The sequence below is a fragment of the Amblyomma mixtum genome, chromosome 5 (assembly GCF_055824585.1).
Source record: "Amblyomma mixtum isolate Tamu chromosome 5, ASM5582458v1, whole genome shotgun sequence".
NCBI lineage: Eukaryota > Metazoa > Arthropoda > Arachnida > Ixodida > Ixodidae > Amblyomma > Amblyomma mixtum.
The window spans coordinates 162103586-162123911 of NC_143016.1; the positions used below are offsets into that span (position 1 = coordinate 162103586).

The 20326-nt window shown below is 48.9% G+C and overlaps 1 protein-coding gene across 1 annotated transcript; it reads left to right on the plus strand.

The window, feature by feature from the left end:
• Nucleotides 1-3658: 3658 nt before the first annotated feature.
• LOC149344343 (pfs47 receptor-like) lies at nucleotides 3659-14766 on the plus strand. Its single transcript, XM_089542606.1, has 3 exons — nucleotides 3659-3860; nucleotides 13450-13682; nucleotides 14431-14766. Exons 1-3 carry the CDS (start codon nucleotides 3659-3661, stop codon nucleotides 14764-14766), a joined length of 771 nt encoding a protein of 256 aa, XP_089398732.1.
• Nucleotides 14767-20326: the final 5560 nt, after the last annotated feature.

Here is a 20326-nt window from a genome sequence, read left to right on the forward strand (position 1 = left end):
CGTGACACGTGTATGTTCGCGGTCCTATTTTTTCCACCCCTTTTTTATCTAAAAAGAACTGTATATTGCCTTATTTACCCAACTTCTGTTCGCATAAGATCTCTTCTAAACACGAAGACGTGGTGGCTGATATTCAACACAACATTTGAACAAATATACTAACCCAGTAGCGTGGCTTTTTGGGCTTGTTGATATATAGTTAGAATACACTGTAGCGCAGTAACAGACGAGGACACAAGAGACGAGAGCGCTCGTGGTGTTCGTCTCTTGTCTCTTGTGTCCTCGTGTTTTGCTGCGCTACAGTGTATTCTAAATATACCAAAGCACGAATTCTTAGTGGAAGGTTTGAAAAGCGTGTAAACGAAAGCCCTAAAAATATTTCAGATCGCCGCCGTCAATGAAGAATACGATAGGTAAGAGTGAAAGCTCGTGTGTGGCCCGATACCTGCCGGCAAAGGAAAACATAACCCTACAGGCTCCACACAGTAACACTGCCCGAGGGCTCACACACGTACAGTCTTTGTCAAAAGTAAGCAGGCTGCATGGTTTGCTTCTAGCTCGTATAGTGGAGCCCTTACAGCTTCCCTGAAGCTGAAATGGTCGTTAAAGGTAAGGACTGGCGGGTCTTCTTACCTTCCAACACGTTTTAACCTTAAGGGCTCCGCTATACAAGCTAGAAGCAAACCATGCAGCCTGGTTACTTTTGATAAAGACGGTACATGTGTGTATATATATGCGCGAGCGCGCGCACACACACACACACACACACACACACACACACGCGCGCGCACACTCACACGCACGCGCGCGCGCACACACACATACACACACGCACGCACGCATGCACGCACGCACACGCGCACACACACACACACGCACACGCCCACAGACACGGTGTTTCAACTAAGACTTTATGCAGTTTTTAAATATAGGCTTTCTGAGTTACGAGAGCGCTGTTTTCAGCACAGGATTGTAGGCGGAGAAGTACGTCAGATTGCAATTAAGGCGTGCAAGCAGCAGGCTGCTTTTCTAATTTTGAATAACTAATTTTTTAACTGTTACTGTTAGGCTCCTTAATTAATGAGAGGCGTGTAGCCCGGCGTAAGTAACAGCCATATCAGTTTGTAGAATTTAGAAAACGGGGTTACCTCGGCGCTGTGTTCCAAGAAATTTTGCGAACATTGCGCCAAAATACAGGTGCTTTCGAGAAGCTTGGAGGCAAAGCAACTTCTCCAGTTCACGTGAGTCATCGAAATAGCCAAAATTTGTTTGCCCACAGAGCCGAGAGTAATTGAGTTTTCAAGATTCTAAAAACTCATATCAGTATTACTCGCTCTGGGCTACACACCTGCCAATAATTACGCAGTCTAACGGTGCTAGTTAAAAAGTTAACTACTCAGCATTAGTTAACCAGCCTGCTAGATAGTACATCATAGCTATATTCTGGTGTACTTCCCCGCTGACAATGCTATAGCAAAAAAAGCTCTTTTAAACAAAAAACTATTTCAAAAATTGTGTACAATTATAGGTGAAACACCCTGTGGTGTGTGCGTGCGTGCGTGTGTGTGTACGTGTGCGTGTGTGTGCGTGTGTGCGTGCGTGTGTGTGTGTGCGTACGCTTGCGTGTGTGTGTGCGTGTGCGCGCGTGCGCGCGTGTGTGTGTAGGGGGGGGGGGGGTCGAATTTCGATGAAGGCGAAATTCTAGAGGCCCGTGTACTGTGCGATGTCAGTGCACGTTAAAGAACCCTGGGTGGTCGAAATTTCCGGAGCCGTCCACTACGGCGTCCCTCATAGACGGAGTCAGTTTTGGACGTGAAACCCCCATATATCAAACCAAAGCACTTCTTGGTTTGGCCAACACTGTTCCCATTTCGAGTTATTGTACAATTCGCTCTCGCCCTACCGTAATCGTGCCGTCCCGCTTAGCTTAGTTGGTAGAACGACTACTGCGACAGTACGAATTTTTCTTTTACTACGAAGTTTATAAGAAGGCTGTTAGCTTTCCTTTTTAGCCGTATGGCTGCGCTGGGGTGTATGCCAGTGAGTAATTACTCCCTTATTACAAACCCTCTTTCTGGGAGATTGAAAATTTGGTGTGAATTGCAGGAAGACAGGCCTCCCTGAGTGAACTTCACAATCTTTTAAAATGCTAATCATGCAGTAATGCTGCGGGGCACTGATATTTCGCACGATGCCTACAGCGAGCGAGAAGAAGGGTGCGATGGCATCGCCGGTCGCAGACACCTTAGCCCGTTGATACGAGAGGCTAGATTTTCAATGCCTATAATGCGAGTTCAACGCTTCCGTGTCCCTGAGCCTGCTCGTCGAGTGAGAAACACTGCAGCAAAGCTGAGGTTTTTCATACGTGCTTTTTTATGTGGCCCCCTTGCTTGGGCCATATGTTCAAGGCTGATCACCGAAAAGCCAGCCGCTTCTTCCACCTAATCTTTCCAAACCTTGCGCCGATTTCTGATTATTTCTAGAAAACAGGAGAAGGAAGGCGGGCAAAGAACTGCTTTGGAAAATATTGATACAATCTTGCATACACATGGGACCACGTGATCGTTAACCGCAGTTATAGTTTATCGCCAAGTCGCGTACAGTTTTTCATAATTTGCCCGCTGCTGTTGCCCTTGACATTAGCCGCACCGGACCGTTTGTATCTAAGAACGTGGAAAGGACTTGCCAATGTGGCTCAGTGACTGCGAAACAACGCCACGAGTTGCGTTTACTATCACGGCACACAACCGCGCCCTTAGCGCGAAATCCTGAAACCCTCCGATACTCACACTTCAATACATGTTTATTGATCAAGCCTGATACGGCTTGTATAATAACATGTAGTGAAGTGAGAGAATTTCTCAGGCAGCAATGAACCTATTGGGTCAAACAAAAAAAAACAACTATTCAGTTGTTAAGAGTTCCGGCTCACTCGGGAAACTCTGGTAACGAAGCAGCGCACATCAAAACTCGAGTATTCTTCAGCCGAGCAGAGGACGCGGTAGTTAGAGCATTACTAACCACTTTAAACTAGAAAGGAGGGTCTTCCCTCCTCCAGACAAAACCTTTGATAAGGAGCACGGGACCACCTGGAGGCGACTTCAGACTCGATTCTTACTACCAAAATTCTATCCTGGTGATTAGGACCTGGAATGTACACTATGTGGCTATTTAGCCGCTTACGATCACATATTGCGGAACTGTAAAGTGGAGCCGCCATCAGAATCACTAATACAAGTTCCCCCTCTCGAGCAATGGGAGGCCGTATGGTCAGCTCAGACATGGGCGTTCGAAAGCAGGCCATTGGATGCGCTACTCAGATCGCTGTCAGCCGTGGGCTGGTCGCCACCTTTCGCATTTCCTGACGAAATAAATGCTTCGCAATCAACCCCAATCAAAGAACCCCAGCAGGTTCAAATTGATTCGTAACCCTGCACACGGCTAAACTTCTCTCTCATCCTTCGAATGTGAAAATTGACCAGTTATAAAATCAGAGAAACGCAATTCACATTCTTTGGTGCTCCCGTTTAAATGGCCATCAGCAGCAACGACTGCAGCTGATGGCCGCCTTTAGAGCGCTTAAGAGCTATGTGTGAAGCGTTTCTCAACGGCCGTAGCGGCAGTGCCATCGAGAGCGGCATCGAGTCACATGTGCGCCATGGCGCCTCTTCGAGGCGAGGATGAAGACGAGGTGCGGGGCCCCGGCGCTGGAATGGCCGCGCCTGCGGCTGGCTTGAGGTCCCATTCCAGCGAGCAGTCCAAGGTGAACCCAGACGCCAGCATGTCCGGCCTGTCGCTGTCGGACCGCTGCCGCCGTAACATTGAGAGCGAGTCCGAGTACGAATCGTCCGAGTCCACCGGTGAGTGTCGGCCCCGGCCGGCTCTCATGCCAGCTTTAGTAGCACCACTGCCATTCACGCAGCAACTTGTAGTTTTTCGCAACTTAGTCGTGTCCTCGATTCTGAACAGCAGGCACTAAGCTGTCGGTTCATGCCGCTCGAAATTCTGAAGCGCTTCGGGTGCATTGGTTATGCCAAACCAGCTGCTGTAGCGTATGCAACGAAGTGCATGTTTCGTCGTCCTGACCATAGTGACACCGCTTTTCTGCACTGCAAATAGTATCGCTGGTCGTAATCAACAGAACGGCTTTCAAAGCGCCCGTACGTTTACTTCCCTCCTTCGTGGTCTAGCGCACGCTTTAATGGATTCTCTACCTGAAGCACCTGAATTTTCTGTTTATGGACATGTGGAAGCGTCTGGTGCGCTGTCACTACTAGTGTGTACTGCTGTCGCGTGTTCATACTTGAAATAGCGCCAAAGACGGGACAAAAGAAGGAGACACCACAAGCCATTCTTTTGTTCTGTCTTTCGCGCTCTTTTAAGTATTAACCTTACCAACAAGCCCATTTCGCCACATTGTCGCATGTGCTGAACGCCTTCTGCTGCTCCTGGTGAAATGCATACATGTGCTGCTTTCCGTACGCTTCCCCTACTTCTGTTTTATCACGGGGGTGTTGTTTTCAGTACAGATGCAAATAATAACGGTGCGGCTATGGTTCACTTCATCGCGAAATGCTGCACAATAGTACACGGTGTAACTTGCCATGAGAACCATAGTTAAAAGAAGAGTAAATAGTGTAGTGGTAAATGAATCCCATTTATTGATAGCATAGCAGTGACAATACATTTTTTCCTCGCACACACTGCTAACCACTAAATGTGGCTCCACTTTTTCAAAAAGTTCGAGCAAGGCGCATCGCTATGACATCGTATGTGAAGGCTGTTTGTCCTGTGTTGCTTTGTAAGAGCTGCCTGGTATTTAGGCGAGTTTAATTTATCACTTTGCAGCTTTCAATTACATTCTGGCATTGATGCGCCCGTTTGATCTAATGCGTGTACGATTAACCATTCGTCAAATGTGACTAAGTTGTAGCGCTCAATAGACAACTTGTAACTGAAGGTACAAGGTGCACACAGCAAAAGAGGCAAGGTTCGCGCAGCACCTGTGCTCTGTATACTTTCTCCTACTAACTTCCCGACCAAAGGTTCCGCCTCTGCTGTGTCTGCATGCAGCGGCAATGCTGAAGGGAAGAAAGAACTAGTATATAACCAAGTGCTACTGGTAAAATGTCAGTGGAAGCACGCTTTCTTATATTGCTCTGAATGGTTTTCCACCACACCAAAAACACGGACAAAACGTTTGCAAATTCAGAGAAGTAAACAGAATTCATTATTAAGTGCGAACATAGTTTTTCATTTCATATTGTGACTACTTTAAGCTTCTTCGCCTTCGTTGTCTCTATTGTGCTGAAGCTTATAGTTATCGAACATTAACGAAATGAAACGCGTGCTCTTATTACAAGATTCCCGGAAGGCCGGTAAAGGGTCGTCTTCTAGTGCCGAGAGATCTCCATTGAGTGAGTTCAGGGTTTCTTAGTGGTCCACCGTTAAACATGTGAATGCGTTCAGGTACCTACGTAAAAATTCTGAGTCTTTAGTCGCTGAATTAGTGCCAGGGGTCGAGTGAGGGCGAAGCAGAATTACCGACAGTAGCACGGGCTTCTCGATGCCCGCGTGGCCTGGTATCCGATAGAAGGTGAATTATGTTCCGAGTAAATGTTTCTGCCTCCCCATTACAGCAGCTCCAGCATGAAGTAAGCCAAGGACACTCTTCTCGCAGTCGTGTTAAAGCTGCAGCTAGGAACTGCACTGTTCGAATGCAAGCATAAGAGGGCTATGTCTAGTGCAAGCATTAGAGAGTGTTTTCCAGGTGGGCCGCTTTGGAGTTCACAACGCGCAAGAGAGCAGTGCTACTTCCGTGCTACTGGGTGGCGTATAGTACGTGAGGAGCTGAATGTACTGAGCTTCATTTGGGATACCGCCGCTGTGCTGGAGACGCTGTAAGCGAAGCGTCGACATATTCCATGCACGACAGCCATGCCTTGAAACAAGCTATCCGTCGCGACGTGATTACCACTGGATTTGTTTAGAATAAAATGCCAGTGGTGTAGCCCTGGTTCAACCAGGTTGTGTTATGAAAGCAACGGCTGGCTGGCTACGCTTAGGATTCGCTTGTGGTTAGGCGTGGTTAGGCTGACTAAGCGAGCGCTGGCGGAGCCGGCGGCGGGAGCTGCTGCGGTTGCTAGGCGACGGCTCAAGGTCATTCGTGGAGTCGCCGCCACGGCGAAAGTGCGGCCACGCTGAAGAGGCGAAACGGTGGACGTAGTGTTGCTTTCGGAACAAAAAGGTGTGAGCTCGTTTTGTATATGGCCACGTCGCGCATCATAGCGGGACTACCATGACACACGCGCATCTCGGCTGCGGCCATTCCTGCTATGCACAACATTATTGACGAAACCGTAACCCGACATGTAACAGGCACAACTTGCACGAAACGGGGACGAACTTTTGAATGCTGGGCGCGCCCACTCTCCTCACCGATCAATTGTGAAGGTAACCGGCACCGCCCTGGCTTCGTGCACACCTCGGCCGCTGCAGACATACGGCTCCACCCGGAGCACAAATGGCGTCAAAAGCTTCGCTTAGATTGGCACACGGCCACTGATGAGGAATACGACGAGGAGGAAATATAAATAGATGCAATCCGGTTAGCCGATATCATATAAAAGGCATGGCGCAGCCGTGTAAACTAGACTACAGTGGCTGCCGTACTATTCGAGTACCCGATGGGTGCATAAAGGAGATTAACTGCTGACTATATACGGCGCTTTCCTGCAGGTGAAAAACGCCCTGGCCGGTAACACACTACTATAAATTGACACGTCGCGCAAAATCCGAATACCCTGTGATTCCCATGAAGCCGTGCATTAGCCCCACAATCCATTCTCGACGCGCCCAGTCGCACAGCAGGTTATTTCTATAATTAGAGCCCCCTCAACGCGCAACGTGCTCATCCGCCTCACGTGGATCCCTGGACACACGGGCGATGACGACGAGAACCAGCCCGCTCACAACGCTGTTCGGGAAAGTATCTCTCTCTTCCTTCGCTGGCACACCCGGCCGTGACCGATGACCCTAGTGATGTGTCCAACAATTTGGCTCTCCTGGCGTGCAATATAGAGCGAGCCAAACAGAGCAGTCGAGCTCGACTCAAGGCCATTACACCGTCGGGTACCTTGCTACCTAAGCTGCTCTCATACGTCTAAGCAGATCTTCATTAATAAGATCGTCGCCTACGCCGCCTAGACACCTAACATCAGCCGTCAATGGCTTATCGGCCATCACTGGCATCATGGGGGCAATGCAGGCGTTGTCATAAAGTGCCCGTACTGCGGCTGTATATGCCGTGCTGATCTGTACCACCTAGTTTGACATTCCTAGGACTTCCACAAGGGACGCGACAACCTCGTTGCCAAGCATCGTTTTCCCACCGATGGCGAGGAATTTGCATTCACAACAGCCGGAGCTAGCGGCATCTGGGAAGATATCGGCAAGCTAAGTGGCCACTACAAAATAGTGTTGAGCGTGGCTAGACCCCCAAGACGTCCCCCCATGTATCAATAGGTCCCTACTTTTCCCTTCCTTAACAGTACAATTCCTATCAAAGTGCCTCCAGCCTCTTTCTAAATAAACAATTCGTTCGTTCGTCCGTTCTCTCGTTCGCCCGTTCCTTCGTTCATTCTTTTGTTCTTTCGTTCGTTCTTTCGCTCATTCATTCATTCATTCATTCATTCATTCATTCATTCATTCATTCATTCATTCATTCGTGTTTCAGCAGAAGTGCTTTCATAGCCTGCTAAAAGTGGTACGCGGCAATTAGGACTATTTGCGTTATGTATGACCGAAATGTAACCCAGTTTGTGATCGGCACGTAATTTCTTTGATGATTTGAAAACTGCGCTTTATTTTGAGCTGGCTGGTTTAGTTGTTGACTAATTAAAACTGAAGATTCGTATACTTCTTCCGGGGGCGTTAAAAAAATAAGGACAAAGTACACGAGTTTTTCTTTTTTTTTTGGCAATGTCCACCAAGCCCCGTTCTGTGCACTAAAGCTATGAATTACTTTTTAGATACCCAGCTGTGGAAATAAACTACGGCGTGCATGTTTACTTGAAAAAGTTTTTCATGTTTTTAATTCAAAATAAAAACCTTCATGTATTGCTCCTGTACATACTAATATGGAAAGCTTTACTGCACTCTTTATGATCTCAGGGTTCATACAAAAGAAAACTGGTTATGATGCACTGAACGGATGAGTGATGTCTAACTTTAAAAAAAGAACTGTATTACCTCGTTTACCCAGTTTATCGCCTTGTATGCTTTTGCTTTTATTTACTTATCTACTAATACTGCCAATGGTACGAGTCTAATACAACAAAGCTGTCACGTAAATAACAAAAAATACGTGAAATAAGGCTAGTGCAGGCAATATTATACAAAGAATTAAAAATGTGGAAAATAATTCTACTATTAGAATATATAGACAATAAGTAAACATGAAATATTATGAACGTACACTGCCAAGCCATTGACATGGCATATGTAGTTTTTGTACTCTGCATAGGTGAAATAAAACGTTTCTACACAATAAAAAAACTACCTAACCATGGGAATAACAGAACAAAAGCAATCGAAATATAGTACCGGCACATGATGTCAAGAGCAATGCTGAATTTTTTCAGTGATGAGCTGTTAGTGATGGATGGACTACGGCTGTTCTATGCCCTAATTGCTAGCGGGAAAAACGAGTATTTCAAGTAGTCAATATTAAAATGATAATCACTGACGAACTGAGCATGTGAATGTTTATGACAATTTGATCTTGCATCGGAGAGAGAAATATATTTAGTGGTGTCCAGTTTTATATGTCGATTAATTAGTTGAAACCTATGTTTAAGCCGCGCGAGTTTAGCGCGAGTCCGCAACGATTTGATTCGTTCTGCTCTCATTATTTCAGTAGGCGAATCAGTTTTTTTTGTATTTACTAAATATGAATCTGACTACCTTTCTCTTTGCTGCTTCAAGTTTGGTTATATCGCGATTAGTATAAGGAAACCAAACGATGTTAGCATATTCAAGGGGAGATCTAACTAAATCATTATAGGCTAATAGCTTAGTTTGAAAAGAGGCTAATCTGAGGCGTCGTCTAATAAAAAAGAGTTGTTTTAGAGCTGTTGAGGTGATTCCATCCACGTGAGCATTCCACCTAAGGTCATGGGTTATTAGTCCGCCAAGGTACTTAAGTTTATTTACTGCAGAAAGTGGCGTCATTTATAGTGCACTGAAATTAGGAGTTATGCTTCTTCCTGGAAACTGTCGTAATAGCAAATTTAGTAGCGTTAAGTATCATCTGCCAGCCGGTGCAACCTTTAGTTATAGTTTCAAGTGCGTTGTTAAGGACTTGATGATACTCTATTGTATTAATTTTGCAATAAATTATGCAGACATCTTGTGAACAGTCTTATATTAACGTTCAGATTAGTCATTAGATCAGTTATGACAATTCGGAAGCTGGTTCGGGAAACGCAATATTGAAACTAACGAAAGCTTTGATTTTCCCATCTCTGGTCTAGTGCTTCGTCGTTTAAAACCCACAAAATTTGCGAAGCACCTGGGCAATCTGAAGGGCGAATCGCTTAATTTTCAACAGCCGCACATAAAAAAAAATTATTTTAAAACTTTTTGCTGCATGCTTCTCTATTAAGTTTGCCACGAGACAGACGAAAAGTTATGTATTGACAATTTCAAATTTTCACCAAATTGCTAATTTTATTTACCACTCTCACCCTCAGACCACTTCAGAATATTAGTATGACAATATTTCTTTGGTGTAGGCAAGTGAACCGGAAGTACCTGAGACATATTATGTTCTTCTGAAAAGGACAACAGCGTAAACTGTACGGAACAGTAATTTCGATATCCTCTTTTACGACTAGTGGCTAATAACACGTCGATGCCGTAACTGGTCGTGCATCATCGTCACAAAAGTAGCAAACTGCCTTTCTCGCATGTCCAACATTCTTGGATAAAAATTTTGAATACCGGAAATTGTTACGTATTTTTATGAAAATCCTTAAGGCAATGGTCCGTTTATGTGATGGGCCGCAAGATCCTTCTCTTAAAGTTTGTCACCGTTCGCATGGAGCAGTTAAGACCACATTAGAAAACCAATGCGGAACACTTTTTACGGTCGCAAAAACTTTAATAGCGAAGAAATGCAAGCCTGCGCATGGCAGACCTGCCGATATACTGATTGTTATAGTTAAACATTACAACATGTAAAAAATTGTGTTTCTTTCCCGTTAAAAATGTCTTTCCCGTTCAATGCTTTTCTCCAGAATTGCTGAGAGCCGCCGCGGTGGCTCAGTGGTTATGGTGCTCGGCTGCTGACCCAAAAGACGCGGGTTCGATCCCGGCCGCGGCGGCTAGAATTTCTTTGGAGGAGAAATTCTAGAGGCCCGTGTACTGTGCGATGTCAGTGCACGTTAAAGAACCCCAGGTGGTCGAAATTTCCGGAGCCCTCCACTACGGCGTCTCTCATAGCCTTAGTCGCTTTGGAACGTTAAACCCCATAAACCAAACAAACCAGAATTGCTGAGAGTGTTTTAGCAACAATGATTACCTATCTAATAGTCCTATACTTTCACTAATGAAATGAATAATGCGAGTGTGAGCGCGATAGCAGCATGTTCAAGAGCGACTCCAGTGCCAGTGTCTAAAATTAACAAATAATCTGTACGGACGGCGATGTCGCCGAAAAATCTGCAATCCCGCGAATCGTGCGGCGCTAGCGTTGGCGCTAAAGCCACACAGAAGCGCCATGCATGCTAGTTCCGTCGTAGTCAGTTTACCCGAATCACGGTCAGCCGTTCACACCGACGCTTGGAGTTCGCGAACGCTTTCTTTTTGCTCGCTTTCCGAGCGAATGACCTACGCTTCTCTTTACCCATGGGCTGCAACGCATGACCGCGTTCATTTGTCACATAAGCGACCCCCGAAATAGGAGGACCCGGCCCAAGTGGCGCGCCTCACACGCACAGAAAGCGCTACAACTAAGCTACAACAAGCGCGAATGGGCGCGATATTCCGAGTCTATTATAGCGCGCTCGTCCTCGTGCTGCGGTATTAGCGCGTAATTGCGCGCGCTGTAATCACTACTGCGCCCCGAGAAAGCAACTCGTTGCGTGACGGATCGCGATTAAGCTGTCTCTCGGTAGAATAGCTGGTGGGCTTCGAGTGAGCAATGGCCTCAGCGCTGTAGCACATTATTTCGCTGTGCTCGAGGGCTGACGCCGCACGGAGCTGAAAATGAAGACGCCCTTCGGCACACAGAAGAGCGTCACGGAGAGCCTCCTTTATTTGGGTTTCTACGACGCGTGAGATTTCGCCAACCACAGCGCGGAGGCAAGGCAGGCATGGCCTGTATGCCTCCGGGCCGCATGTAGTGAACTCTCAAACCATCGCTTCACTGTGCCGGCATGAAGGAAACACATTTTGCACCACTTTCTCGAGGAACAGGGACCTGCTTTCTTTTCATGTCCGTAAGTATTACCAAGCGTCCAGTCTTTAGGCGCTTAAGAGCACACTCTGTCATTCTTGGCTTCTTCTGCGCGCACCAGAAACTACATTTGACATAATATGGAGCGTACGTGCCATGTAGTTTTCGCGTGAGAGTGCAAATTTGCGCTGCGCTCCAAGAAATGGCACGTCGAAATCCTCCGACAATGACTGTAATTATTCCAGGCTTTTGCTGATCGCTCCTACAGGACACTGGTGAGAGCCGGTAGCTTAAACGCCAAAATATTTCGGCCTTGTGTACTTTCGTACCTTTAGAGACATTTGTAAATGATCTGGGGCAACACAAAAAAACTGCATGGTGTCCATTTAAAAGGAAGTAGACATATCGAGAACAACAATATCAGAAAGAATGCACCCTGTTTTTATGCCGGCACAAGAATACGCAGTCCTCGACAACGGCGATGCCTTCAATTCATAACTCCTTCTTACGTACTGACGGCATATTCTTCAAGGTAGCATGAACTGGGTTATTTATGGGACACCTAATAGAATTCGAATGTGTCATTTGAAAGACTCCCATTTAATAAAAGACTCCAGCATGCACTCCTTTTTACTGTCCGCACTATGTTACCCATGGTCCTTGTTGTATGCGTGTCAGAAGGGAGGATTTCTTAACAGGATTAGCTGTTGGTAGGGCTTCTTCCCGAACAGTGAATAGGCGGCAACTCCAAATAGATAGACGATGCTTTTCGGTCTTCGCACAGGCAGCATCTTGAGTGTTTTGTTTTTTTCGTTGCGTATTGTTAGCTGACAATGTTGGGTGCGCGCTACTCACGCTAAAGCCAGAAATAGAAAAACGGTCCTCAAGCCACCGCGTAATCTCCATTTGATTCCAGCTCCCAATCAAGCGACGCCACTTTAAAATCCCGGAAGTAGTCTTGGCTTTAGTGAGGGAGTGAGGGTAGTCACCTGACATTTTCGCAATTTTGCAGGCGACGGAGAGTCCACACGCAGAGGTTTTTGCCACACTATAGAGCGGTGAAAGATGTTTTTGAGGAGAAAGTCATTTTTTTTTCATATAGACACCGCAATGGCCGTTTATTTTGCTCTAACCGTTTCTTACCTATGAATGAGGAACATTGAGGCTAAGAGACCTTGTAAATAAACTGAATAATTGCATTGTACTTTGAAAGATGTGTAAGCCTAAGACAGAAAAGAGCAACGTGCACTAGAAAACTAGTTAGCGGCGTCTTAGCGGAAGACGCGAGCAAAAAAAAAAACTTTGCCGACGATTACGCTTCTCGGTAATGCGATTTTTGAGCTTAGCTGCTGCGGTGCTCGCACCGAAGGCGACCGCGTACAGAACACGCAGTGTCGAACGGAGGCGGCTCTTGGTTTTGACTTGGCGCAGCGCGCACAGTGTTCCGCAGCCAATAAGCCTAGCCTCGGGCGAACGGCCAGCGCGTTTACAATGCGTGCTACACTGGCGCCATCAGTGACAAGCAACGCATACCTTACGAATGACGTCAATGGTGAGCTGACGACGGCGCGCGCTACTCTGGTGTCGAGAGTTGCCGGCGCGCCACCATCATTCACAGTGACTTGGTTTACTGGGGCTCTACTACACCACACTACAAACTATGAGAAAAGGAAACAGAAGTATAGCCGTCCTCCACTTTCCTCATCGCGCTGTCTTCGCTATCGCAGTCTTTCATCACCCGCTTCGCTCCGCACCCGGTTACACCAACGACGGCAAGGCACACCGCTCAAGCCGGGTACGGGCTTCTAAGAACTTCGCTCTAAATAAAAAAAAAAGGGGGCCCGAACCTGTAGTTTCTAATGCGTATGGTCTTTAATGGCAACTTAGTTGATTATTATCTCTTACCGATGTACAGTATTTGGAAATATGGGAAGATTGCACAGTGTACGGCCACGGACTGTAACGGTGGGCGGCCGCGCTCTCTGGCGCAGCCGACGACTGGGTACGCGCCAGCGACGGCAACGTTCCGCGCAACGCGCTCGTGGCGGGCCAGAACCTGAACGGCGAGTGCTTCTACGTGGGACGCGTGATGCTGCGGGGCAACGTGCTGCCGGGCAAGGTGCTGCCCTCGTCAAGGGTCTGCTTCGTCTCGCTGGACCAGATTGAGTTCTCCTCCAACGTGTACGAGGTGCTCGTCAAGGCGCCCTCCGTCAACTACCAGTGGGTGAGCGACGCCCTTCACGTGACTGCTGTTTCATCTCGCAACAAGCGAGCGGTGTTCAAAATCAAAACTTCAAAGCTGTTCGGGCAGTATCAGATAGTGTGGTGCCTTGAATATTGTGTGGCGGTACATCTGGATTGCTGAAGACACGTGCTTAAGGCATTACTTACCTTCGGTACTTTTCAAATACAGCCTCGGCGCAGCTGTAGCTACCGATTTTAGCAAACTATGAGAAATATTTTGAGGGATTATAGCAGTCATTATACTAGACACCTCGAACATGGAGTTAATGAATGAGGAGGAAGGCATTTAAAAAAAGTCCATGGTCTAGACAGAGAAGGCACATTCGAGACCTTTCGTGTGTGGCTGCGTTTGTGGCGCTTCCTCTTTTTGCAAAGAGTCGGCAACATTTCCTCGGCAATATGCTATCAGTGAGCTCACCTTCGTTACTGTTTCCTTTTAAATATCTCGCAGCCACTTGGGTTCCGTGAGTGAGCGCCGTTCTGTTACGCGACTGTCAAAATCGCCCATTGAGGTTACAACTGTTGCTGCGAAATGTAGACGCTTGGTGGAGCGCTGTCACAGATGACGCTCGATAGTTGCGCATTCAACACTTTCTAAAACGTCGTCCGCCACGATTATGACCTCACAGCGCATTGGTGGAGATGGAACGCAAGTGCCTGTTCGATAGCACAGCTCTGTGCGTGAAGCTTGCCGCTGTGGACTCAAAGCCATCAACTCATTCCCGCAGGTGCGCATGGGTGGTTGCGTGATGCCACGCAACGCCATCCCAGCGGGCCGCAGCGCGACGGGCGAGCTGATTTACATCGGCCGACACGTGCACAAGGGCGAGATGACGCCGGGCAAGGTGATACCGTCGCAGCGCTGCATCTACATCCCGTACCTGGGCAAGGAGATTCGCTACCGCGACTTCGAGATCCTCATCCAGGGCGAGTACCCCTACTTCGAGCGCACAAAGGGCAAGAGTAAAGAGAAGGAGCAGCCCATACTGGACCCGGCCAGTGCAAGCGCCAGCAGCAGGGACCTGTCGCTGGCCCCGTCGCCGCCGTCGGCCACGTCGACATAAGAGACTGCGGGGACGCTCTTGTCTAGGCTGGCCCCCGTGCTAGTACCCTCGACGTTAACGAAGTATCTGCGTGGATATAAAGTACGAAGGCGAACATCCCCAGCACAGAGCTGCGATCATTAAATCGCGCCACAGGGATATTGCGAATGCAAGACGGCGCTCAAGATTTTTATTTTTGTTTTGGGACGATAGCCGCCTATAATGGAAACATGTATTTGTCTCCTTTGTCACTGCCTTTCGCCGAACGGCGCTTGGATGCGATCCAAGGCGTAGGCGAAGACACAGATCTAAAATTTTGCCCTCATGGACTCCTTTGTCAACGCCTTTCGCCGAACGGCGCTCGGATCCTATGCAAGGCGTAGACGACGACACAGATTTAAAATTGTGCCCTCATGGACTTCTTTTGTTTCGAAAAACGTAATTGGCATGGAGCTCGTAATCGCCATGCGTTTGTTGGAACGTGCATATCAGCGATGATTCCGCTGTTTGCCGTGTTTGCGTAATATCAACGGGCCTGCTTAGATGCAGTGTTGTTTTTGGTTGGCCGCTGTTAAGGGTTAAATAAACGACTGTATAGCACTGCTCCAAACGACTTTTTTTAGTCTCGAACTACGACAGGACCGATAACCAGTGCTGTACACGTGCGCAGTTATGCTGGTCGCTTGTCTTATATCGCATCAGGTTCAAGACATGCACTGCTGAAAGTGTTCACGGTCGTCTAGGCAAATATTTTCTAGATTTATTATTGTGCCTTTCTGCGCCGTAAGCACGAATTAGCCTATAGGGGAGTAAAAATGGAGTGAACAATCCTCTAGAGCACTCTCTAATAATGGCGGGGTGTGCTGCCGAAGCCTTGGGATACATTTCCATCGCTTAAAATATGGAATGCTCGCAGCTGACAACGGAAGCACATTCCCTCTACAAAACATGTGACGTTCTTGCAGTTTCCAAGATTTTAACTGATATTTCAATCTCCCTAATTGCCAGTGTCAGCCTTCCGTTTCTGGGCTTAGAAGAGTACCCTTTGATTGCTGACTGCATCAAATCATTGCGCTTTGATGTTGGACGGCGCCTGTGCTGCGTCATTAAGAATTCCATGTATTTAGTGATCGAAATCTACCTGGGACTTAAACAGCATACCCTGTCTCTAAGACGGACTACTGTAAAAGACTGTTTACACGTTTCATACCTCCCAGTAGGGTAATTGGTGTTTAGTGTGTGCCACTAGTAGCTGGGTCGTGTGACGTCATGGCTGGCAGCTAAACAACTAATGTCATTACAGCTGCCTGTATCGAAGATGGGTAAAGGACCAGCACAACTGCTTGCGAAAAGTATTACTGCAAAATGCGGTCTCTGATTTATACGTGCAAGATTGCTATAATGAAATCAAAAGAGGCGTTCTCTATGCGAACTGCGAGACTTAAAGACACCAGAGAAGATGGCGTGGGAGATGTGTCGGCCACTCCTGTCCAGTGCCTAAGCCCTAATCCTATTGCTACCAACTCTGATCAAAATCCCCCATTGTCGGTTCACTTTGTCTGCTCATATTGTGTGTTCGCCTAGCGCGAGTGGTCTGTCCCGAGGCACTGCCCAGGCATCGTCGTTTTCTACGTAGTAAAAATCCGTGCTTTCCGACTTATTCAATGTAGTAAGAATTCTTAGCTGTTTTTTTTTTCTCCATCAGCTTGTTCTTATTCCTTACTTAGTTCCTTAGTGTGTAATAGCAACTATGAGATGCAGCGTACCACGTTACATTTACTTTCGCATATGCGAGAGCCAGCGACACTGCTTTGGATACCAGTACCACCACAACAGTTAACCCCGCATCCGCATGCCTACAAAACGCGGCAATATGAACCCAATGTAGGTATGTTGACCTACGTTTTGTTTCTCCCGGTCACCACGTCCAACCAGAGGCTTCTGGCCTTGGGCGTGGTGAACACATTTCGGGAGCTTCGAGAAGCCCACTTAGTCAACCAATACACGCGTCTTGCACAGACCACGTCCGGTCGCCGCCTCTTGGACCGGCTACACATCAAACATAACTACCACATTGAAGAAAGGGAGACAGTGCCAGAACCCTGGAGACGCGCCCTCCGCGTCCTACCCCTTCCCCGCAACATGTCCAGAGAAGACCATAGCGGTCGTCGCCAGGCGCGCGCGCAAGCGTTGGCGCGACACTATGGTAACCAAGAACACGTGTATTACGTGGACGTTGCCGGCTCACACCACGGGGGGTGGTACACGGCCGCAGTCGTACACAACACAAACACAGTTAACGGCTCACTTTCAAAGCCTACAACGCAACACACGCGGAAGAGATTGCCATTGCTCTCGCTCTGACGAATCCCAAGTCAAAACACATCATCACCGACTCGCGAGGTGCCGGTCGGAACTACGAGTTGGGCTGGGCTCCCCCGCTTGCCTGGCGCATGCTGGAATATAGCTGTCGATGCGAAGATCCAACTCCACGCAACCTGATTTGGGCCCCCGGTCACCAGGGACTCCAGGGAAACGAACAGGCCGATCAGGCCGCCCGCGCACTCTCTCCCCGGGCTATCTCCCTGTCCTTGAAAGGGTACTCCCAATCAGAGAGAGAGAGAGAAAACTTTATTTACAGAGGAATTCGGGGCACGCCCCATGGTCCCCGCACGACCCCACTGCACTCAAGTGTTTATGTTCCGAAGGTCCATAACACTGGCAGCACGGCCGGTGGCGATGGTCTGCACGGCCGGGTCCTCCGAGCGCAGCAGGGTCTCCCAGTCCTCCCAGGTCTTGAGGTTCTCTAGGTCCCGCGGGGGAGGGCCCGCCGGGCAGAGGGAAATGATGTGGAGGGAAGAGGCGAAGGGTTCTGGGCATAGAGTGCATGCCGGAGTGGGGAAGGAGGGATGATAATGGGCTAGGGTAAGGGGTGAAGGGAGTGTGTGTGTCTGTAGTCTGCGCCAGAGTGTTGCGTGTTTGTTATCTAGGGAGGGGTGGGGCGGGGGGTAGAGCTGGCGTAAGGCTCTGTGCGCCTGGGTCAGCTCACTGAATGAGTGCATGCGCTCCTTCGTGAATCCCCAATCATAGGCCACCTGAGCCCGGTTTAAAGAACCTCGGGCTAAAAGGTTGGCGGCCTCGTTTCCGGGATTCCCGGAGTGCGCGGGCACCCATATCAGCTCCACTTGGCGGGGCGGGGGGGCATCGGGCGAGTCCAGTATGCCAAAAGCAGGGACATGGACTCGGCCTCGAGCAAAATTTAGAATCGCAGTTTTAGAATCGCTTAAAATGTACCGGGCTTCCGTGCGGGTTATAGCAAGGGCAATGGCGGCTTCCTCTGCAGCCTCTGGGGACGTGTCTGGAGGGAGAGGTAGTGTGAGGAGGGCGGATAAAGAGGAGTCCACCAAAGCTGCTATCGCTTCATCACCCGTGCAGGCAGCGTCCACCCACACGGCGTCCGGCTGGTGGCCGTACGCTCGATGGAGTGCCTTCGCACGGGCTCTGCGGCGCTGCTCATTGTGGGACGGGTGCATATTCCTCGGGAGCGGCCTGATGAGGAGCTCTCGGTGAAGGGATCGTGGGATGGCGAGGAGGGTTGGGTCGTTGGCCGGTATTTTGATTCCGAGGGTGTCCAGGATATACCGACCTGTGGAGGTTTGTGTGAGCCTGATGTATTGGGCCTGTCGGTGGGCCTCCACCAGTTCCCCGATCGTATTGTGGAGGCCCAGGCCTAGTAATCTGTCTGTGGGTGTGTTGAGGGGAAGGTGAAGTGCTACCTTGAATGCCTTGCGAATCAAAGCATCCAAAGCGTTTATGTCATGTTTGGATAGGTGTAAGTATGGGGTAGTGTACAGCACACGGCTGAGGCCAAAGGCATGAATGAGGCGACATAGGTCGCGCTCCTTCATGCCTCTATGACGTCCCGAAACCCTGCGGATGAGGTGCGATATCGCGCCTACAACGTACTTGAGTTTCTTGAGGGTGGTGGTGTTTTTGCCATCGTTCTGGATGTGCAGGCCCAATACACGGAGGGTTCCAACCTCAGGTACCAGTTCACCATTCAGTTCAATGGCAATGGGGGAGCGGGGGCAGCGGTGGTTCTTAGGCCGGATGAGGAAGAGTTCGGACTTTTCTGGGGAGCAAGACAGTCCGATGGTCCGTGCGTAATTTTGGGTGAGGGTGGCTGCTTCCTGTAAGGTGTTCTCTATGTCTCCGTCACTGCCGTGAGTGGTCCACAGGGTGATATCGTCGGCACAAAGAGTGTGCTTCAGGTGGGGAATAGTTGCCAATTTTCGGGCGAGGGGGATGAGGGTAATGTTAAAGAGAAAGGGGGAAAGGATGGACCCTTGAGGGGTGCCGATACTCTGAAGCGTGTAGGAGGGGGAAGACAAAGGGCCGAAGTGTATCTCAGCTGTGCGGTCAGTGAGAAATGCTTGAATGTAGGCATACGTGCGCACACCCACATTCAATGGGGATAGGGCAGTCATGATCGCCTGATGTTCAATGCGATCAAAAGCTTTGGAAGATCCAAAGCTGAGACTGCCTTGGTGTGACCTGGAAGAAGCGGGTCAAAAAGGTCGTGTGTGAGTTGCAGCATGGCGTCCTGTGCGGATAGATGGGGGCGGAATCCCTCCATGCTATGCGGGTAAAGATTGTTGTCCGCCATGTGGCTTGTGAGTCTCGCTATCACAACATGCTCGAGGAGCTTCCCAAGGCATGAGGTTAGCGAAATAGGCGAAGGTTTTGAAGTGTAAGTGGTTTGTTGGGTTTAGGTATGAATATTACCTTCGCGTGGCGCCAGGACTGCGGGAGGTTACCCTCCCTCCAGCACTGGTTGAAGTATTTCGTAATGTGGGTGATCGATTGGTCATCCAGATTACGGAGTATGGAGTTTGTGATTTGGTCTGCACCAGGTGCGGAGTTGGCGCGGAGAGTCAGGAGGGCCGCTCTGACTTCCGTCTTCGTGATGTCAGTGTCGAGTGTTGGATTTGCTTGTCCTGTGTAGTGCGGTAGAGGTATGGGGCCGCCTGGAGATGTGTACATGGTTTGAAGTGTGTCTAGAAGGGTGTCGGGATCGTCAATGTGTTCATGTGTGAGGCGTGTCACGTGGTGCTGTGTTGCTGATTTGGTGCGCGTGGGGTCAATGAGGTGTCGGAGGAGTTGCCATGCGCGTTTGCTGGACAGGTTTCCGGCGATGCCGTCACATATCTGTCCCCAGTTGGATCGGCAGAGCTCCTCAGAGTGCTGTTGGATTTGTGTCTGCAGCGCGGCCAGCCGCTTCTTAAGCGTTCTGTTGTGTTTGTTGCCTTTCCAGCGTTCTAGGATGCTGTGATAAGCCTCCCAGAGGTGGGCTAGGCGTGTGTCAAGGGTAGGTGTTTCCGTTGTAGTTTCTATGTCTCGCGTGTTGTGGTGAACGTCATGCTTGAGTGACTGCACCCATTCGTCGATGCCTGCGATGGGAGTGTCTGGGAGGGCGGTGCGTACAGCGCGAAAGGCATCCCAGTTAATGAGTTTGTGTGTTGTATTTGCGTGACGGGGTGCTTTGTACGGGACAGTGATTTGTATAATGTAATGATCACTG